Source organism: Drosophila hydei, unplaced genomic scaffold (genome assembly GCF_003285905.1).
Source record: "Drosophila hydei strain 15085-1641.00,03,60 unplaced genomic scaffold, DhydRS2 tig00000364-arrow-arrow-pilon, whole genome shotgun sequence".
NCBI classification, from domain to species: Eukaryota; Metazoa; Arthropoda; class Insecta; order Diptera; family Drosophilidae; genus Drosophila; species Drosophila hydei.
The window spans coordinates 262,394-282,861 of NW_022045718.1; the positions used below are offsets into that span (position 1 = coordinate 262,394).

The 20,468-nt window shown below is 37.8% G+C and overlaps 1 protein-coding gene across 1 annotated transcript; it reads left to right on the plus strand.

The window, feature by feature from the left end:
- The first annotated feature begins 3,536 nt into the window (after window positions 1-3,536).
- Window positions 3,537-5,393, plus strand: LOC111593780 (odorant receptor 30a). The gene is made up of 7 exons (XM_023306797.2): window positions 3,537-3,848; window positions 4,245-4,383; window positions 4,442-4,706; window positions 4,773-4,872; window positions 4,965-5,066; window positions 5,123-5,230; window positions 5,292-5,393. Exons 1-7 carry the CDS (start codon window positions 3,537-3,539, stop codon window positions 5,391-5,393), a joined length of 1,128 nt encoding a protein of 375 aa, XP_023162565.1.
- The last annotated feature ends 15,075 nt before the right edge of the window (window positions 5,394-20,468 follow it).

Here is a 20,468-nt window from a genome sequence, read left to right on the forward strand (position 1 = left end):
AAAAACTTTTTCAATCTAAAATTATCAAAGTAAACATGAAAGTTATATCAAACACAAGAAGGCGCAGAAAAAACACCTGCAAATTAGTCAGACAGCAACATAGGAAAATAGAAGCGAAAAATAATAAAATAAACAAAATGGCAGCCGCCGGGACAGAGAGAGAGAGAGAGAGAGAGACAGAGAGACAGAGAGAGATAGTGGAGAACGGAGTGGCATAAAGTTTTACAAGCAAATCAACAAAAATGTTCACACCTCATGTGTGGAATTTAAATTTGCTGGCAACACACGCACACACATACACACACATACACAGACAACACTTTCGAGTTCTGACATTGCTCATACGTCCTGAGAGCCGCGTTGAGTGTGGCAAAGGCGCACACTGTGTAAAATTTCATATCAATTTCATTGGGATTAAGTTATATTTTATATTTTAGTGCTTGCCAAGGTATTGCTGTGTGTGTGTGCGTGGCAAGTGTGGCAAGTGTATTGCTGAGATTTCCTGCACGTGCAGCTCCTTTGGTTTTATGTGCTGCGTTTGCCGAAAGGGGATTTGCCACAAGCCAAAAATATTGATAGAGCCTGAGGGCTTGTCACAGAGCCTGACGCTTTTGTATATATGCAAAAGACTCGGAGTATAATTAATGTTAACGAGTAGAAGATCTCTTTCAGCGACTGTCTTAAAATAATAATAAGGAATTCTTTAAAGAAATACAGCGAATGGCTTTAAACTTACTGCAGGCAGAGTTAAGAGAGTTTTCAATAGAAACATAAAGCTAAAAAACAAAAAAAAATTCTAGTCTAGTTTTATTTGGCTTTTATATTTTGGCCATCAAATCTATGGAAATTCATGATGGTTTTATTTAATAATTCATAATATTTTTATGATCCTCTCATGTCGAGGCATTTAGTTGTGTTTTTGCAGCACATATGTATGTACATATGAAAGATGTAATAGAGTTTATTTGCACTCACGCCATTCACTCAAAAGACCCTTACCGCATTGCCTGACCATTTGCTTAATTCAATGACTTCTGTGACTCGGAACTACACACTGGTGAGTTGGTACTTGGCACACTCACACTCACACCCACACACACACGCAGTCAGATACAAGTACAATTTCCTATTCAAGCCGACAAAAAAAAATAAATCATAAAAGTCATGGCCCCAACAGTTCATAAAAAATGCGGCCCAGCGCAGCGATTGCCATACAAACAGGCGCATTACGTGGCAAAAATCTACCAAATATCCATGACCGGCATATAATTCAAACACGTAGCGATACAAAAGACAAAGACAGCACTACAGAGAGAGAGAGAGAGAGAGAGAAAGGGAGAGAGGGAGCTAAAGAGTGAAAGAAATTGAGGTATGCTGGTGGGCGGTAATCAGGCAATTTCATATGAATAAGTTAGCAGGCAATGCCGCCTGAGTGCAAGCAATAAATTTCGTTTGTATTACGAAATTTTAAAGTCGCCAAACTATGGTGCGCCCTGACTGAGATTGGGCGAACAGACCCAACCCTGCGCCATGCCCACAACAACAACCAAATGGAAATTTATTACAGCTAAGCGTGCATGCCCCCCAAAAAAAATGGTGTTTATTATTTATTTAGAGCGACACACCCCAGGCAAGGTGAGAGATAGGAAATCGTAGCGTCGGCATACCGAATTTGTAGGTACTGCACCAGGTTTGTTGTTGCCGACTAAATAACAGTTATATATTCTACTTTTATAAGCAAAACAAAAGACAACGTACGTAATTTGGTGTTCATTACATACTCAAAAAATATATATAAAAAATATATATAAAAAATATATATATAAAAAAATATATATTATATTTTAGCAATATAAAAACTTTAAGTTTACTCGTTATAGTTAATAATGTAATAAGTGTCTTCAGGCACTCTTAAGCGTTAGAGGTTTAATTTGCTTAGCTTACTTCAGCTTACTTGCAAAGCAAATCAGTCTAGTTGCTATGCCGCACTGATAAGAGTATTGAAACAATGTAATAGGTTGATTGTTGGACTCGAGTGCGAACAGCAGGCGACTGGCACACACTTGTGTGTGTGTGTGTGGAGGACTACGTGCCTGAGGCTTATCGCCATCAAGTGGCAATTGGGGAGTGACGCCATAGTCTCGCCAGCCACTAAACATTTTAATTAGAAAATTTCGCACAACCAGTTGAGCCGACCGCAAATCCAATTATCAAGTAATTATGCATTTAATTTGCCGCACAGGAGCGGCGCCGGACGCATGTGTGCATTAGTATCGACAAGCGGACAGAATTCTTATTGCCGACTGGCCAACCAACCGAGTGAGCAACAAATCAACAACGGACCATCTCATGCACATGCAAAACTTTTCGCCGAAAAGCTCGGAGAATTTCAATTTCGAGCGTTGCCAGAGTTGTCTGACAGACTCAAAAAAAAAAACAAAAAGCAGAAAACAGTTTGCAAACAACACAGAAGCGTATATGCACACACATGCCACGCCCATCGCAATACTTTGTGTCCTGGCGCTGTCTGCGTGTTGCAATTAAAAGTTTGCCGACGCTTATTACAAATGTCGAGACCGCAATCAGAGAGTATCCAAGAGGTCAAGTGCAGCGACGTCTGCACAGTGTTGCACAGTGCATGCGATTTATGACCGGCTTGACCAACACTAACAATTGGCCCAGGTCGTGTTGAGTGCCAGCACTTTAAAGCCAACTCCGAGCTACGTTACCATTTCGATAATGCTTAACAAATTGTTCCACGTTGGCTATTCGGCCATAAAACTGCCAACAAGCCGTTTGCCGCTGACAACCAGGCAAATATTTACCACACAAATGTCAGCATTGGGTCACTTGGCAGAGTAAATTTATATATATATAAAATGTATATAACAGACTTGATCAGCTTGAAAAACCGAATCGATTTACTCCTGGCAGTCTGCCTGCCTCTTACTATGCCTTGATCTTGAGACTCATGAGAAGAGACTTGAAGTTTAAAACGTGTACAAAATATCGCTAACATCTGCCACTTGCATTGAACCAATCAAAAAGCTTAGTTTGGGTATTTCCAAGTCAGTCACATCCGACTCGAACACTTTTATTTGTTTGCCACTGCAAACACTGCCAAAAAAATAAAGAGATTGCGCCAAAATGTATGTGGTGACCTGGATTTCGGATAGGTTTCTGCAAATTACACTTCTGCATTGGTTGCTTATAATGGAGTTTATGTAATTGCTTAAAAAGCCACAGATATTATTTGACTTAAAGCAAAGTTTCAGTTTTAATTCTGTGCTCTGCAAATGCTCGTTAAGGAATATACATTGAAAGCTGAAAGAAAATAACGAGTGATAGTTACATCAAATTATATCCTTTACACCTTTAATTAGAGACTGACAGACCAATTAACACCCGCCACATACTCGCAGCCATTAATTGGGCGCTAATGATGGCATCAGCACAGTCAAGTCTATATATACAAGTAGCTTCAGCGACAATTGAGCAGTTGAAGGCTGTATTTGAAGAACGAACCAAATATTGAAATGGAACTGCAGACAATGTCTACGCCGGACATGCCCATCTTTGGCAGTACGTTGCGTTTAATGAAATTCTGGTCATATCTATTCGTTCACAATTGGCGACGCTATGTGGCACTCACGCCCTTCGCCCTCATCAATGTGACTCAATATGTGGATATATACTTAAGCTCCGAGCCTCTGGACTTCATTATACGCAACGTCTATCTGGCTGTTCTCTTTACGAATACAGTTGTGCGTGGGATTCTACTGTGTGTGCACCGCGGCCGATACGAACGTTTCCTAGAACTACTAAAAGCCTTTTATCTCCAACTGCTGGTAAGCTTGTAGTTCATTGCTCAGAACATGAATGACAACTCAAGGTCGCTAACCACAGCAGTATGATAAATACATAAAGAAAGTGGGTAAATATATGCAACAGTCAGAAGGAGGCGTGGCAATATATATATATATATATAGAAGAAAGTCCATCTTGATGAAAAGTTATTCAACAATTTAACGGGTGCAGGGTATCTCCTCGTCGAGCAGTTTCGACTAGAGCTAGCCTACTTGTTATATTTGTGTAGGTTTGATTTATTCGACATTCTGTATTAGCTAAAGTTTCGTAAGCTACTACTCCAATTGGCTATTTCAATAATTTATTTTACTTTTTAGAAATCTCAGTGAAATCTGCTCCCACTTACCTATTTATCATTTTATTCCGTATCTCTACAGAGTTCTTCAGATGAGCACATTGGCGAGTTGATAGCGAAGACGACGCGCCTTTCCATCCTTATAGGTCGCATTAATTTAATAATGGGCACTTGCACGTGCATAGGACTGGTAACATACCCCATTTTTGGCTCAGAGCGTGGTTTGTTTAACAGCAACTCGACCCAGTCTTGTGATTGTATTTGTAATTGTATTTGCAGTGCTGCCCTATGGCATGTATGTGCCTGGTATTGATAAATATGCCAGCCCCGGCTACGAGGTCTTCTTTGTGGTGCAGGTCATAATGGCGCCCATGGGCTGCTGCATGTACATACCGTACACCAATCTGATTGTTACCTTCACACTGTTTGCCATACTCATGTGCCGCGTGCTGCAGCACAAGCTGCGCACCTTGCGGCGCCTGCGGGGCATTCGAGTGCGTGACGAAATTATATGGTGCATACGATATCAGGTCAAATTGGCAGGGTAAGCTATGACGTCCAAAAAACTACCAGCAACAACTCAAGCTCAAGTCCAAGCCTTCCTGTCTAGCCTGGTCGATGCCATGAACGATTTGAACACAAATTTGCATCTCGTGGAGTTTCTATGCTTTGGAGCGATGCTCTGTGTATTGCTCTTCTCGCTAATCATTGTAAGTGGCAAATTATAATTTGAGATATCAAAGAAGAAACTGAACTAATTTAGTCAAAGTCCAGACCAAGAATTAATCAACTTTCTTAACAGTCGCCAACAATCGGTCAGGTTGTAATCGTGTCTTTCTACATGATCATGATATTTGCTAACAGCGTTGTGCTCTACTACGTTGCCAATGAGCTCTACTTTCAGGTAGATGCACACATGGCTAATTACGAATTGGAATATTAATCCAGAATATTTTGCAGAGTTTCTATATATCGATTGCCGCCTATGAGAGCAATTGGATGGATCTGGATATAGAGACACAGAAAACTTTGAAGTTTCTCATCATGCGCTCGCAAAAGCCGCTGGCAGTAAGCAAAGCTCTCTTAGCAGTTATATATATATAGATATATATATTTGATATATCCTTAGATACTCGTTGGCGGCGTTTATCCCATGAATCTAAAGATGCTGCAGTCGCTGCTGAACGTCATCTATTCGTTTTTCACGCTGCTGCGGCGCGTCTATGGCTGAGCTGCTTTTAGCTTCTTTGTAGAGCGGACAATTGCCATAGATTGATTGCATTTGGCATTTGGGCCAATAAACGTGCTCCTCAATTCGATTGCATGTCTTAAACTGTTGCAACAGCAAGTCAAATAAACTATAATAAAAACGCGTCTGCCACTGGCTCTGCTCCATTGTGTAGCCAAGCCGAGTGGCCCGAGCAGCTGGATGCTGAGCAGTGTCCGACTGTCCGACTGTCCGACTGTCCTGTGCCTTGTGTTGTGTTGGCCCCATTGGCTATGCCCGGCACGTGCCACTTAGATAACTTCTATTTAAGCAAATATAAATCTAAAGTGTGTTAAATTAGATTAAAATGTTCTCGTAAACTGAATGCAGCAGTCCGACCGAGCGTCCGACCATTGTCTTATATTGTCTTTTCGTATTGCTTACAAATTTCACAAGTCTCGACTGTTTGCCATTCAGTTAATTAATGTTGCAAATTGGAAACTGAGCTGTGCTTGTGTAAAGGGAATACATAAACTTGTTGAGTAGCCCGAAGCTGAGACCACAGCAAATTTAATTGCCAAAATGTTTTTTAATACCCATTGAACATCGAGTTTCGAGGTATGATGAGCCTGCGTAAGAGTGGGCAGTGGGCGTGCCACATAGCTAGCCTGGGTTATACCACAAGCCACAAGTTTTTTCTTCAATAACTCATTGTATTTAATATATATTATGTGTGTGTATCTTATCAGAGCAAGGAACTCTGTATACAGTATTTTATTTAATGCAATTATAAGATTACATTAGATAAGATTAGATAAGATAAGACGAGCCAAATCATTTAAATGCGGTCGTGTTCTTGAAATAAATACTTCTACAATATTAGCTTTGCGCATATAATGAAAGTTTCTCTTATCTAAAATATTTTTACTCTTCCATTTTTCAATACTTCTATTTTGCTAATCAACATTAAATTTCACTTCTATCAAGGCGCCATGCTCTGACATTTTGCACATTCAACGAGTCGTCAAATTGACTTTAATTTAAGAATTTTTTATATCCCACACCCAGACACTCCACAGACCCACAAAAGAAATTGCTGCCTATGTGCGGCGCTTGCTGCACGCGGTATTTCCCTGTGTGCTGCCTAATGGCATTCCATTGCTCTCCAGCCCTGTGCCGTCTGTTCGCCCACTCTCCGCAATGACTCGTCGTTTTTACTGTCCGCAGGAGCGGGAGGAGCCTCAGCAGCAGCAGCACAAAACGCTGATGCGACAATTATAGTTATTGTCTGCCTAACCAAGCGGGGAGATTTCCTTCTCCTTGCTCGCTGCGCGTACGTGAGGCAGCAGAAAACACCTCACAGCCGAGGCGGAGTGTGTGGCAAGTGGGCGTGACAGCAGTTGCAGTCAGCTTCAATGTTAGAAGCAGCTTGTTTCATTGCTAATGTTAACATGTCTTGTTGTACCCTGTCGATGGGCAGATCAGGCGGGTTGGCTGCACTTGAAGGCACGAAGTCATTTTCTGTGCTTATGAGAATTGCATAGAGAGGCGAAAGCTGGAAACGCCACTTAAACACAAATTTCTCAACTTCGTCTACAGGGTATTGTTAGCAATGCACACATTTGCCTTTCTGTGCCAATGTCTTTGACGCCAAATTGACACATTTTGTTGTCAGATCCGTGGATCTGTGGAGCACTGCTTAAATAGTGTGCTAAAATGTGGTACGTGTTCCCTCCTGTACCGGCATCGTTGACGTCTTATCTTTGCGTTGGTTCACCAGCTGCCAGCTGCCTGCTGCCTGCTGCCTAAGAGAGCATCTTTAATTTCAGTTGGCTTGAGCTTGGGAAAAGTTGCTGTAGTAATTTATCGCAGCGCAAATCAATTTTCAACACCTTGCCGCAGGCGTTGTGCGTGTGAGCAGATTAGCCAAGTAGCTGACTAAAAAAGAGAAAAAGAGGAGAGCAAATCAAAGCCAACTTTTGCTGCCTGCTAGCAAATGAGGTGTAGTTGACGCGGTGGCTCAGAGATAACCCTTGCCACAGTCGACTGCCCTAGACTTTGGCCCAGCATTAGCTGTCATTGGCCGGGTGGCCACGCCCCGTATTTTATGCCTATTTTATGCGCATCAGGACAAAATTGCGTACGTGTTATAATTTTTAAAACATTTCTCTTGTACTATTTCTCGGGCTCTGTTGACATTTGATGTTCGCACGGACGGACTCAACTTAATCTGGCGCCAAAAAAAAAAAAAAACAAGAAGAAAAACTTGCCAAATTTAGGTCAAGCGGTCAAGTGTTCAATGTTGTTGTTGTTGTTAGCTTCTTACGAGGGTTTTATGTTGTTTGCCTGCAGTGGCCCGCAGTTTTGTTTTATGACCATAACGGGACGGTTGAGGGGTAACTCAAAGGGGGTGTTAGACTTTCGGGGGTTGAAGCAGCTGTGTTTGCCTAACAGCCAAAGGATTCGTGTGTCAATATTTGAAAGCTTTGTCCAAGATGAATTTACTTAACATTTCACAAGTATTGCTTAGAGTTTAAATGCGAAAAGTTGTTGTTTTCTTTTTATTGTTATCTTAAAGGAATTCGGATTAAATACACTGCAGTCCCTATCACACACGCACAGTCGCTGCCTGTTCCCTCCGTTACTTGCCTTAAGTTGCTCCACGCATATTTCGAGTCATAGAGCTGTGATAAGGCCAACGATTGGCTTCCATTTATGACTAAGCGCTAAATACTTAACAGCTAAATACTTAAATAAAATAAAGAACAAGTAAATTGGAAATTCCCATTTTGTGCAGTTGATAAATGAATAAGTCATACCTGGATGAAATCATTTATAACAAGTAAGAAAGCTCTAGTCGGGGTGCCCGACTAGGAGATACCCTGATCCCAGTCCTCTGAGTTTTTTTTTAAATTTTCCGTAGTTTGTATCGAGTATTCAAAAAAAAAGAAAACAAATAAAAATCGACATTGCGAGACCAGGTTTCGAACCCGGATTATTTGCGCAACGTGCACCAACTCTACCAACACCGCCACTAGATAAATAAAAAAAATAAAACAATAAAAAATGTCTCATCTCCACCGGTCTCGAACCCCGGACCGATCTGCATACGAGCGCCGCCTCTACCAACGCAGCCACTGCACTACTCACGCGAGTTGCTGCAAATTTGAACATAAGTAGCAGCTAATAATTCAGCACAATTCAATCGTAATTTCAATTCTTGGAATAGAAAAGAATACACGCATTTGTTTTGTTTAATAACTTCTGTTTTACTTAATGGATTTTAATGAAATTTTCAGCATATGATCTACATATCCTATTGGCTTGGTTGAGATGCAAACGCTTTCACATAATGGCCTAGTTCCAACTAAACTTAAATTTTAAGAATTTGAAGGCTCTAGCTCTTAAGACGTTCGAGATATAATTTATTTACTGCATTTCAATAATGTTTTTATTCGATAACAATTAAATGCGAATAGTTATCGAATATTTGAAACAAACTTGACCTGCGCGTGCTATACACGGACCTACAAAAAAATTTCAAGTCTCTAGCTCTTATAGATGCTGAGATCCACGCGTTCACACATACGGACAGACGGACAGACGGACGGACGGACAGACGGACGGACAGACAGACGGACAGGGCTCAATCGACTCGGCTTGTCGTCCTGATCAAGAATATATATACTTTATGGGGTCTGCCACGCCTCCTTCTGCCTGTTACATACATTTGCACAAAACCATTATACCCTCATTTCCCATTTTTAATGGGAGCTTTCTTACTTGTTGTACTTTGTATTGATAATTTTTTTGGTTTGCTTTGTTCACGTTAAAATTGATAACGATATGTCACATGATTTTTTTTTTAAGTCATAACGTAAGATTTAAGTATTTTCTTTTATTTGCACTCGCGACTGCCAAAAACAAATTTCCACAATGTCTCCATTCGGCTAGTTGTCGCTTGTTGAATTTTTGGAATTAGATTGTCATGCGGTTCATCTTCAATTGGCTTGGCTTCTCTGTACATCTATTTATTATGCATTTCTTTCCATCACTTGTCCGACCAAATGTTTCCCTTGTTGTCTGCTGTTCGTCTGGCGGCTTTGAAACTTTGCCACAAAGTTTTTTGGTTTTATTTTCCGTTTCTTTTCTCTATTATCACTGTAAAGTAAGGAGTATTTGTATCGACGTTGTCGCTTCGCATTTGATGGAGGAATGTCCTGACGGAGTCAAGGCTCTCCTGGCGGTTCGGTCGCGGTGTGTGTGCTTGTGCTTAGTCTCTGTGGAGCACAGATTATCACCGTCATGGACCGCGCACAGCTTCAATGCTGTTGCTGCTGCCAATCTGTTCGCTTCGGCTTTTTAACATTTCAGTTCTAATTTAAATTTTATATTGTTGCCGATAGCTTAGGTTTGTTTATGCTGATGTATAAAAATGCAAATTAAATTTCAATTTTTTCTTCAATATGTTAAACAACAAGTAAGAAAGCTCTAGTCGGGGTGCCCGACTAGGAGATACCCTGATCCCAGTCCTTTGAGTTTTTAAATATTTTCCGTAGTTTGTATCGAGTATTAAAAAAAAAAGAAAACAAATAAAAATCGACATTGCGAGACCTGGTTTCGAACCCGGATTATTTGCGCAACGTGAACCAACTCTACCAACACCGCTACTTCATAATTACACGGATCTACAAAAAAATTTTCAGTAGCTCTTATAGATGCTGAGATCCACGCGTTCACACATACGGACAGACGGACAGACAGACAGACGGACAGGGCTCAATCGATTCGGCTTGTCGTCCTGATCAAGAATATATATACTTTATGGGGTCTGCCACGCCTCCTTCTGCCTGTTACATACATTTACACAAAACCATTATACCCTGATTTCCCATTTTTAATGGGATCAGGGTATAAAAACAAGAAAGAATGTTGGAGTCGACAGGGAGACATTTTTAACACTGCGCTTCGTTTACACAATGCAAACAACTCACACACACAAGCACACACACGCACACACATAAAGCAACGTTCAAAAGAGCGAACCAATAACAAAGACGTATAGTGAGTTTCTGGTATTTAGAGAGAGAGAGAGACAGAGAGAGAGAGTCGGTTCGACTGTGTGGCGCGATTGTTGTTGGTTGATCGTAACGATGATGACGCACGAGCACGAGGCGAAGCCAGAGGCAAAATGTGTAGTATGCAAATGCCAACATATATATATATATATATATATATATATCGTTGTTTATACAGAAATTCAACATATTGACTTGATGATCATAATAGACTATGCAAAGAATATGCAAAAGAAAGATCGGATTTACTTGAACTTACTTTATTTTAATGGAAAATTAAATATTAATTAAAATTAAGCTTAATGTAGCTCACAACATGTTTCATATGAAAAACTAAACAAATTTGTGCCAATCTCTGTTAATTAACAGAGCTGCTGTTAGTGAGGCCAATCTGTGTTAATTAACAGAGCTGCTGTTAGTGAGGCCAACAGCTTGATGTTAGCTGTGCTTTATGTTAAGTTTAATGTTAGCTTTTGATTTGAATTTTGCTTCTGAATTGTTTGGTCTAAAGTTTTGAAATTATGCAAAGTGTTCGCTCTGGCTGTCAGTTGTTTTTGTTGCTTTGGTTATTGTTATTATTGTCTGGCTGCCACTGTCACGCGTCAAGTGTCTGTTTTTTGTCCCTTTTGATGTCACAGCTGCAAGAAACTATTTTGCATTATTTGCAGTCGCGCTGCAGCCAAAAAGCTGTGCCAACGATGCTTATGATAATTTATAGTATATACAAATATTTAAATGTGTATGTATATACCACAGTACACGCAAGTACGGCTTGATTTACATGGCCAGAGAGATGAGACCGTTATGAACTTCTGCCAGCTGGCAAAAAACGATTGAAAACTTTTTGCAGTCAACGAATTTGCTTTGGGTATGAGCGATAGACAACTTGCAGCTATAATGGGTTAATCAACATAAGCAATGGGCTGATGGAGGCGCGTATGGATATTTAAAGAGTATGCTGCTCAGGTATTTAAGATGAAAGCAATGCAAATAGATTATTCTCTCTCAATGGTCATAAAAGTAATACTAAGATCTTCACTTCTTGTTCTCAGAACTTCCCTTCAAAATAAACCATATTAAATAGAGAACGAAATCTAATGTTTCGATCAACTTCAAAGATGTCGAACAGAAAGTTTTGCTTTTATCTTTGCTTTGGCTTTGTTTGCATTGTTTCGTATATGTCAGCTTCTGTTGACAGCATTGGAATTTCAATTTGAACCAGGAAACTTTCTAATAGGCAAGCGCAACATTTTGCTACACTTTGCGCTAAATTCAATAAGTGCAAACTTTTCAGAATAGAAAAGCCGCTGATTAGCCGTTGGCTCCCTCAGGGCCGCCTCGCACAAGTGACATGAATAATGCCCAAGTGTGGGCCGCCTTCACAGCATCATTGTAATCACATTTGGCCAAAATGGCAGCTCAATAGACGCGCCCAACAAAAGCACAAGTTCACAATTCAATTAGATTTAATTTCAGGCCAAGACAACTTCCGTTGCTGCAAACTTTCGAATTGCTTAACTCCAGCATAATTAACTGGCAGGTTGCATCGAGTTTTGCTTGAACTTTAAAAAAAGTTTTCATTTTTTGCTCGTTTCTCTCCTTACTTTTGTGGCGTCAACTGTCAAGTGAAAGAGCCCCACATTAAATGCGCAAAAATTGCAAAACTTTTCTCATATAAAGCGCATATTAAATCATTTTTATGGCAGTCAGCGGTGAACTTCAACGCAAATTTGCCGGCACATACATTTTCTTAGCTATTCTTAATGCTCGCTCACAATGTGACTAAGGTATATTGAGTGCAGTGCAGTGTCCATTGGACTGGTCATATTTATTCAAGCCTGACCATGGCCAACACCTGACGCCGTCAAGTGGACTGGAGGAGAGCATCAAGGAAGTTATGACCAATACGATCGGGTGTAGGAATGAAGAGGACCTTGCACCCTGGCACTAGATATAAGTTATCGGAATCCTTCATAAGATGTTGGAGCTCACGCATCTGAGTGCAGCACAAATTGCAATACTCAATTATCTGGCCCTTCCGGTCGCTCTCAGCAACATACAGCAGTGATCAGATACTCAGAGCAGATCGCCGTAACTCAGACATTCCAGTTCAGCATAGATCGCTATTGCTCACGCATATGTTTGCGGCACAGACTGTTTTTCTTATTCATACACCATTTCTCAGCTATTAAAGTTAGGGACTTTTCCACAATTTCAGTTGCATGATCTGCAAGCCTTGCAGCTGCATCAAATATTCCTCTAAAATAATTATAATATTTAGTTCTTAAGCGAGCATTGTGCAGTCGCTTGCTCTCTAACATTTTTTCTTTTTTAGTATTTTAGTTTTTTTAACGACTCGCATAAAAAAGTATGCTTCCACCTGTTTACATGCTTTTTGCTTTCCTTTTATTTTATATATTCTTCATTATTACAGCGCCTTGTTTTATGCGCCATTCGTGTAAGCCTCAGCTAGGCGTTAAACGTTCGAGTTGTTACTGGCTGTTTTATGCTTTTTATACGCTGCGTATGAGTGATATTTTTGTACATTGTCTCTTTTATAGTTAATATAAGGCACAAGAAACATTTTCAGCTTTTCATGGCCGCATTTGCAGTTAAATTGTTTGCTTAAAATATTTATACATCACGGGATTTTTGTTTGTTGCTTATGCAAATATGCATAAGTTGTTTTCTAAAAAGGAAATTCTTCATCAAAAATGTACTTCAGATTGTATGCCTTGTTGAGGCCAGAAGACTTGATGGAATGGAAATTCAATTAAATATCTCAAACATGACGAAACATCAACTTCCTGATTGAATCGAACTTATCACAATTTCCTACTGCAGCAATCAATAGAAAATTCTCAATCTCAAAGAATACTCTGGCTTTTATATTTTAGTTATTCCAAACTTTGGTTAATTTAACAGTTTTTTCTTTTTTTTCGCGTTTGGTATTTCCCAACTGCCTTCAACGCAGCCGAGCCAGCCAATATGCCCGCCAATACGCCCGCCATTCTCCCTCATTTTTATGCTCATTAAACGCGTCTTTGAAGCGATGTCGACGGCAACAACACGAGAAACTCATCAAATAAATCAAATTTTGCTTGTTAACCCCATCATTGAGATTCTTTACAGCTCCGTTTTTATTTTTGTTCCTTTCTGGCCAAAAAGTTTCTCTCGTCTGGCCTAAAGGGCTTTTTTTTTGGCGAGTGGCTCAGCAAAAGTTGCGCCAAAAATGGCGCTAAAATGTGTAATCAGAGAAACGACAAGAAACGGCCCAGCTAGGGACTTCAACTTGTCAGCGTCTGCCGACGAACTGTTGATGAAAATTATTTTCGGAAAGAAAAAAGCAGAAAGAAGGCAACATTGGACTGGTATACCCTATAAACATCAAGTACATAAAACGTAGTTAAGTAAAGAAAGCGAAGAGTTTTAAAGAACGCTTTGTAAAATATATATATTATATATTATATAGATTTAAATATATTATATATATATATTATTTTTTATTACTATTTTATTAAAAGAAATTCAAATAGATAGAAAACTTTATATATACATATATTCACAGTCTAAATGCTTTATATATTTAGATCGGATCTAAAGAAATTAATTTTTATTATTTAGAATTATATTTTTGGGCATCTTTCTTTGAACTTCAGTTTATATATTTTACAAAATCTTTTCATTAACCATTTAAGCATTTACGTGGTTTTAATTACGCCGTATTTGCTAGTCGAATCAGACAAACAGCTAGAGTTGAGGGTCTGTTGTAAATGATTGGTGAAAATCACACGCCCGCAGCGTTACCAAACTAATTACCGCCAAATGCGACGGCGCTCCTTGAAACACGTTTGACGAAAGAGCTAGGGAGAGAGGAAGAGAAGAAGAAGAGGAAAGGGGCTACAGAGTGAAGCTATGTCTGTGAGGATTTTAAAGCAGTTTTCTTAAAATTTCAAGCCAATCAAGTTTGTTTAAGCTCAAGTAATTGTCATGTTAAAATATTGTAAATGGAAATGTTGCTTACACAACAAACGGAACAATGGAACTTTGGGATATTTTACAATATTCGAGAGTCAAAAAATATAAAAAAAAATTTAATTCCTATATTTAGAGATATATTAAAAAATGTTACTTACTTCGTGGAAAGAATGGAAATTGGAGATATTTTAAAATGTCGAATACATACATTATCTTAAAAACAATTTCAAAAAAATAATGTAATTACAATATATTGGAGATTTTTTTAAAAATGTTACTTATTGCAAAAACGAGGAAACAATTAAAATTAAAGATATTTTACTATGAAAAAAAAACAATGGAAAAGAAATAAAATTACATTATGTTCAAAATTAAAGAAAGAACATTAAAAAATTAAGTGATTCAAATTTGATTTTATAATTTAAAATTAAATTGAAAGATTTTCGACTTAATATTGTTTTATTTTTTATATTTTTAATACGTCTGAAAAGAAATATATTATAGATAAAATATATACTTATTTATTAAATTAAAAAAAAAAACATAATAACAAGCTTAAAACTTTAACTACATTAAACTTAATATAAAAAATTCTTTTGACAAATTGTAAAATATATTTTTAGTAATATAAAAACATTTAAATGTTTAAATATGAAATATTATTTGATGTGCTTTTTTTTAAAAAGAATTTTTCCTATTTACAGGATTAAGAAGTCAGTATCCTTCAATGGCTAATAATATTATTACTCACATAATAATAAGTAAAAAATTTAAAATAAGAAATAAATAACGAAAATAACTGTCAAATTTATCTAATGATTAGATAAGATCTAATATAGATTCGCTTGATTCATTTGATAATGTCGTAAGGCGACCACATCTCTACTTTAGTTCTTCAACCGTCAACCATTATGTAGCTCGTTTTCTATTTTCTCGTTTGGCCAAAACGAAATGAAATTTATTTTATTTGACGTTTTGTCAGTCTTTAGTGTCTAGACAGGCGGCACTTAGACACGTGCCTTCAGCGCCACGCACCTTTTTCAGTTGAATTGTTATGCACTTCAGTTGAAGTTGCTTCCAACTGTAATTCAAGCAGCACCTAAAAGATATTTATGTGCCATCCGATATTTATGTGCACCCAAAAGTATGCAACAAAAAATTATAATTTATTTAGCCCTCAACCCATTGAAATTGAGAATTCAGAGTAAACTGTTTCACTAATAGAGAATGCGACGACAGATGGAACATAAAAGCTGAGAACTTGAAATAACAAAAATATAATTCACAAATATCAAATTTTTGTGTACCATACGCATTACAAGCTGAAAAATTTATTTCGCTTACTCATACGATACTTTTACTGTGCTTTTAAGGGAATTTAACAGGTTTTTAAAACTTTTACTTTAATTTGTATTCAAGCTGATACCAGGCAGAATATATATTAAAACAAAAAATAAATAAAATAATTATACCCTAAAGCTATTGAAAATGGGACATCAGGGTATAATAGTCGGTCATTTCAACTTACTCCGTTGACTAACTGCTTCTTGTTCCCAATATTGTATGTGCTCATCGTATAAGTGCTTACATCTGTTTGCCAGTGCTCTCCAACATCTAATCAAATTTTGCGACACTTTATTCGTTCACGATAGAGGAGTACTGAGACAGGAATACTGATTTATCGTTAAGATGTGTGATCGTTTAGAATATAGAATAGAAAATATTTATAAAACGTTCCGTTAAGCTTGAAAGCTGCGAATGAACTAACTGCTCGACCACAATTATCAAAAACAGTAAATAAAAAAATGCAGTAAATTAATGAATAAGCCAGAACACGATAAAAGTAATCATTTATACTTATATAATTCTTTAAATAAGTCGAGGATTTTAAAGTATTATTAAGATATAAGAAAGTCTGCGTTTTTAAATATTTTTCTTAGTTTTTATCGAGTATTTAAAAAAATCAAATAAAAATTAATAATACAACACCAAGTCGTCCTGATCAAGTATATGTATACTTTATGGGGTCTGCCACGCCTCCTTCTGCCTGTTACATACATTTGCATTTCATTTGCATTTTCAATGGGATCAGGGTGTAAAAATAAAACCAACAAAAAAAGTCCCATCGCTGCCAGGCTACCATTTTCCCATTTTCAATGGGATCAGGGTATATCGAATTAAACGAAAAACGTTCCATCACGACAAGGTTCGAATCCGGGTTTTAGCCGCCTACGAGCGCGGTCTCTACCAAAACCGCCACCGTCCTGCTTGTGCAAGGTGTTTCCCCATTTTCAATGGGATCAGGGTATTAAAATTAATTAAGTGATGTCATTATTATACCCTGATCCCATTAAAAATGGGAAATCAGGGTATAATGGTTTTGTGCAAATGTATGTAACAGGCAGAAGGAGGCGTGGCAGACCCCATAAAGTATATATATTCTTGTTCAGGACGACAAGCCGAGTCGATTGAGCCCTGTTCGTCTGTCTGTCCGTCCGCCTGTCCGTCTGTCCGTCCGTCCGTCTGTCCGTATGTGTGAAAGCGTGGATCTCAGCATCTATAAGAGCTAGAGACTTGAAATTTTTTTTCGGTTCGAGACCAGTGGGGATTAAAAATTTTTTATTGTTTTATTTTTTTTTTTTTAATTATGAAGTGGCGGTGTTGGTAGAGTTGGTGCACGTTGCGCAAATAATCCGGGTTCGAAACCAGGTCTCGCAATGTCGATTTTTATTTGTTTTCTTTTTTTTTTAATACTCGATACAAACTACGGAAAATTTAAAAAAAAACTCAGAGGACTGGGATCAGGGTATCTCCTAGTCGGGCACCCCGACTAGAGCTTTCTTACTTGTTCGTTTTATATTAAAGGGAATATTATTTTCCGATGCTCTTTTGTGATCGCAGTCGGCTTCTGCCCAGTTCCAAGAAATCTTATGACTCAGCTTATCGATACACTTATCGATACAGACCTTAGCTTGAAAAGCGTATAGACAGTCGAGCGTCAATTTGATGAGCAACAAAAAAAAAGGGGGCGACGCGATCAACATCAAAACGATTTTAATAAACTGAAGCGAGCGAGACTCCGAGACTGACAAACAAATGAAGCCCCTTTCTTGTGTATGCGGCTAACGAATTCTAATAAGATTATTGAGTTAGGGTTGGTGCTACCTGCGTGGTATCCAATTGAGACAGGTAACAAAAGCGACAAACTTATTCTTCAGCCTAAAGGAGCAGAGTCAAGGTTAGAGCCGGACAATGGAATGCGATTTTGTTGCGACTGTTCGACGATGCATTGAGAAATATAATATGAATTAATATGATATTATATGATGCGATCATTTCAAGATCAGTGTCAACATTATCGATGAGAGTGTGAGAAAAGTTTATGTGGAATATTGAAAGCTGTGAATGAACAAATCCCAAATAAAAACAGTCGAAGTTTTTTATATTTATTTAGTATAAACACTTCAAAGGCTGAGAAGAGCATTATGTCCATACGCAGCTGTTTAACCGATCGATAGATAGTAACCATAGTTGAAACCATCGAGTGGATCCACTAACGATGGCATTGCAGCTCTACCCCTTACCCCTGCGATGATATTCCAATCTTTCTTCGCTTCTTTTATACATACATAACAATGAATACATATTTACGCACATACATACGCACAAAAACATGATGCTTGCCATAAACAATAAACAATAACAGAGATCAATCGACTCAGCTCGTCGCCCTGATCAAGATATATAATATATTTTATGAATGTTATTAAAGTATTCTAAAAATATCATTTGAAAATCTAGTAGTGAACCAAATGATTTCAAATTATATGTGTAAATCATAATGAACAAACATATTTATAAGATATCAAGATATATTCTATACAAATAATATAATAAATAATATAAGAATATTTCAATAACGACAACATCGGGCTGTCAAAGCAGATAAAGTTATTAAGATCATTAATGAATTGAATTAAGTTAATTTTCACAAATAGAGCGCCCCTAGACTTGCCTCTAAGAAATATTTGATATGCTTCGTGGAATGCGCTTGAGTACAATATAGCTACAGCTGGAATTTGATGACGACCGATGGGGTCGATGGGATTTGCGGCTATTAGTTTCTATTACAAGCGACGCGACTTGACTAATTGCTGTGCCCAGTCCATGACCAGGCGTAAGGCACGGAAGCTGACGACAGTCGCATTAAGGCGCACATTTAAATGATTATAAATTGCATATGTATGTAAAATATATTTCATGCTGACGATGTTTTATCAATGATTTATGGTGACTGCTAAAAAATAAGTAAGAAAACCCTAGTCGGGGTGCCCGACTAGTACATACCCTGAATACAAACCTATCTAAGTTTTTAATATTTTCCAAAATATAAAATACATACAAATACAAATACAAATCCAAAATTTTGATGAAGTATAATTTAATACCTGTATTTTAATCATGTTTTTAATCGATAACAATAAAATGGAAACAGTAATGAACACGGACCTACAAAAAATTTGAAGTCTGCTGCTCTTGCAGATGCTGAGATCAACGCGTTCATACAGACGAACAGACGGACAGGGCTAAATCGATTCGGCTTGTCGTCCTGATGAAGAATATACATATTTTGTGAGGTCTTTCATGACTCCTTCTGACTGTTACATTTTTTTAACAAACCTATTATACCCGATTTCCCATTTTCAATGAGCTTAGGGTATAAAAAAACATTGTTTCTGCGCCAAGACTTTGAAGCACAATACAATTATTAATACATCTAGGAAGCACTCAATTGAAGGTAAATGCAGACTGATTGATTGTATTTAGATTTATGTGCATATACAAATATATATATTTTTATGCAATTTCGATTTTTAATATTTCAGCAAAACATTTTGAAGTACTTTAAAAAATATTAAAAGTTTTTGTTTATCAAGAGCCAAACGATTAAATATTAATGTAATTGTGATATTTTTATAAATATCTGATTGACTCTTTAAAACCAAAATTCAATTATTAATTTGCTCAAAGTTTTATGTAAGTAAATTTATTATTTTCTCTAATAAACTCAATCATGAAACAGCTTTATTTAATTGAATTGCTCAGCAATATAATTTGAGCTGTAGCAAAACTGTTGCACAACTTGAATATACCCTTTATTTACCCATATAAAATTGATTACAAGGCATTTATATAAGATACCATCAGCTGCTGCTGCTGCTGTTGCTGTTATTAGCAACAATCAGCAATCAGAGCGCAGTTTGCTCTTTGGCTTTAGCATAAGACAACATTATCACGTAGCTATAGCCGAGCCTTATCTACAGTAGCCTGGCAGCAACCAGCATGCCAAACAGCTGATAACAACAGAACCCGCCACCCTTTGAGGAAATGTCATTTTAGCATTGTTCAATGCATTGCATACAAAGCGCATACATATACGCATGTAAATATCTGTAAATACATATATAATTAAAAAAAAGATCGCTACGCAAAGCAGAAGCCAACGCGCCTTTTCCTGCGTTGCCAAAGTTTGCGATAAAGTAAAAAAAGTCTAAAAAACTTCTCGAATGCGACGAGTGCATACAAAAGATATGCCAAGTCGTTCTTGCGATATGCAGAGAAGTCCGAATGGAGGGGGACGTACAGAAAGGCAGAGAAAGAGACATAGATAGAGAGAGAGAGAGAGAGAGAGAGAGAGACAGAGAGATGGAGATAGACAGAAAAGAGAGATGGGAAAACTATGGCAAACAATGGGAAACGCCAAAGAAACTTTGATTCCAATAGCGACCAGACGACTTGGCGACTCGCCTTTAATAAAACGTTGAAAATGTTAGAGTAAAACGCATTGAAAGTCTTTCCAATACGGAACGGAAATGCGGCACAGACCCAGAAATGGGCCGAGAGTTTGTGCGTTTCGTTTGTTCCATAGAACACTGCGGCCGTACATGGCCCGACCTAGATATGGCTGTGGCACAGCCACAAAATACATAAAGATATTGCAACAGGCATACTTAGTATTAGTTATGGCATACCAATATGAATA

Coding starts and splice junctions, on each gene's coding strand:
- LOC111593780 (XM_023306797.2), top strand. CDS start 3,537: ATGGAACTGCAGACAATGTCTACGCCGGACATGCCCATCTTTGGCAGT. Junction 3,849..4,244: donor CCTTTTATCTCCAACTGCTG/GTAAGCTTGTAG, acceptor GTATCTCTACAG/AGTTCTTCAGATGAGCACAT. Junction 5,067..5,122: donor CCAATGAGCTCTACTTTCAG/GTAGATGCACAC, acceptor AATATTTTGCAG/AGTTTCTATATATCGATTGC.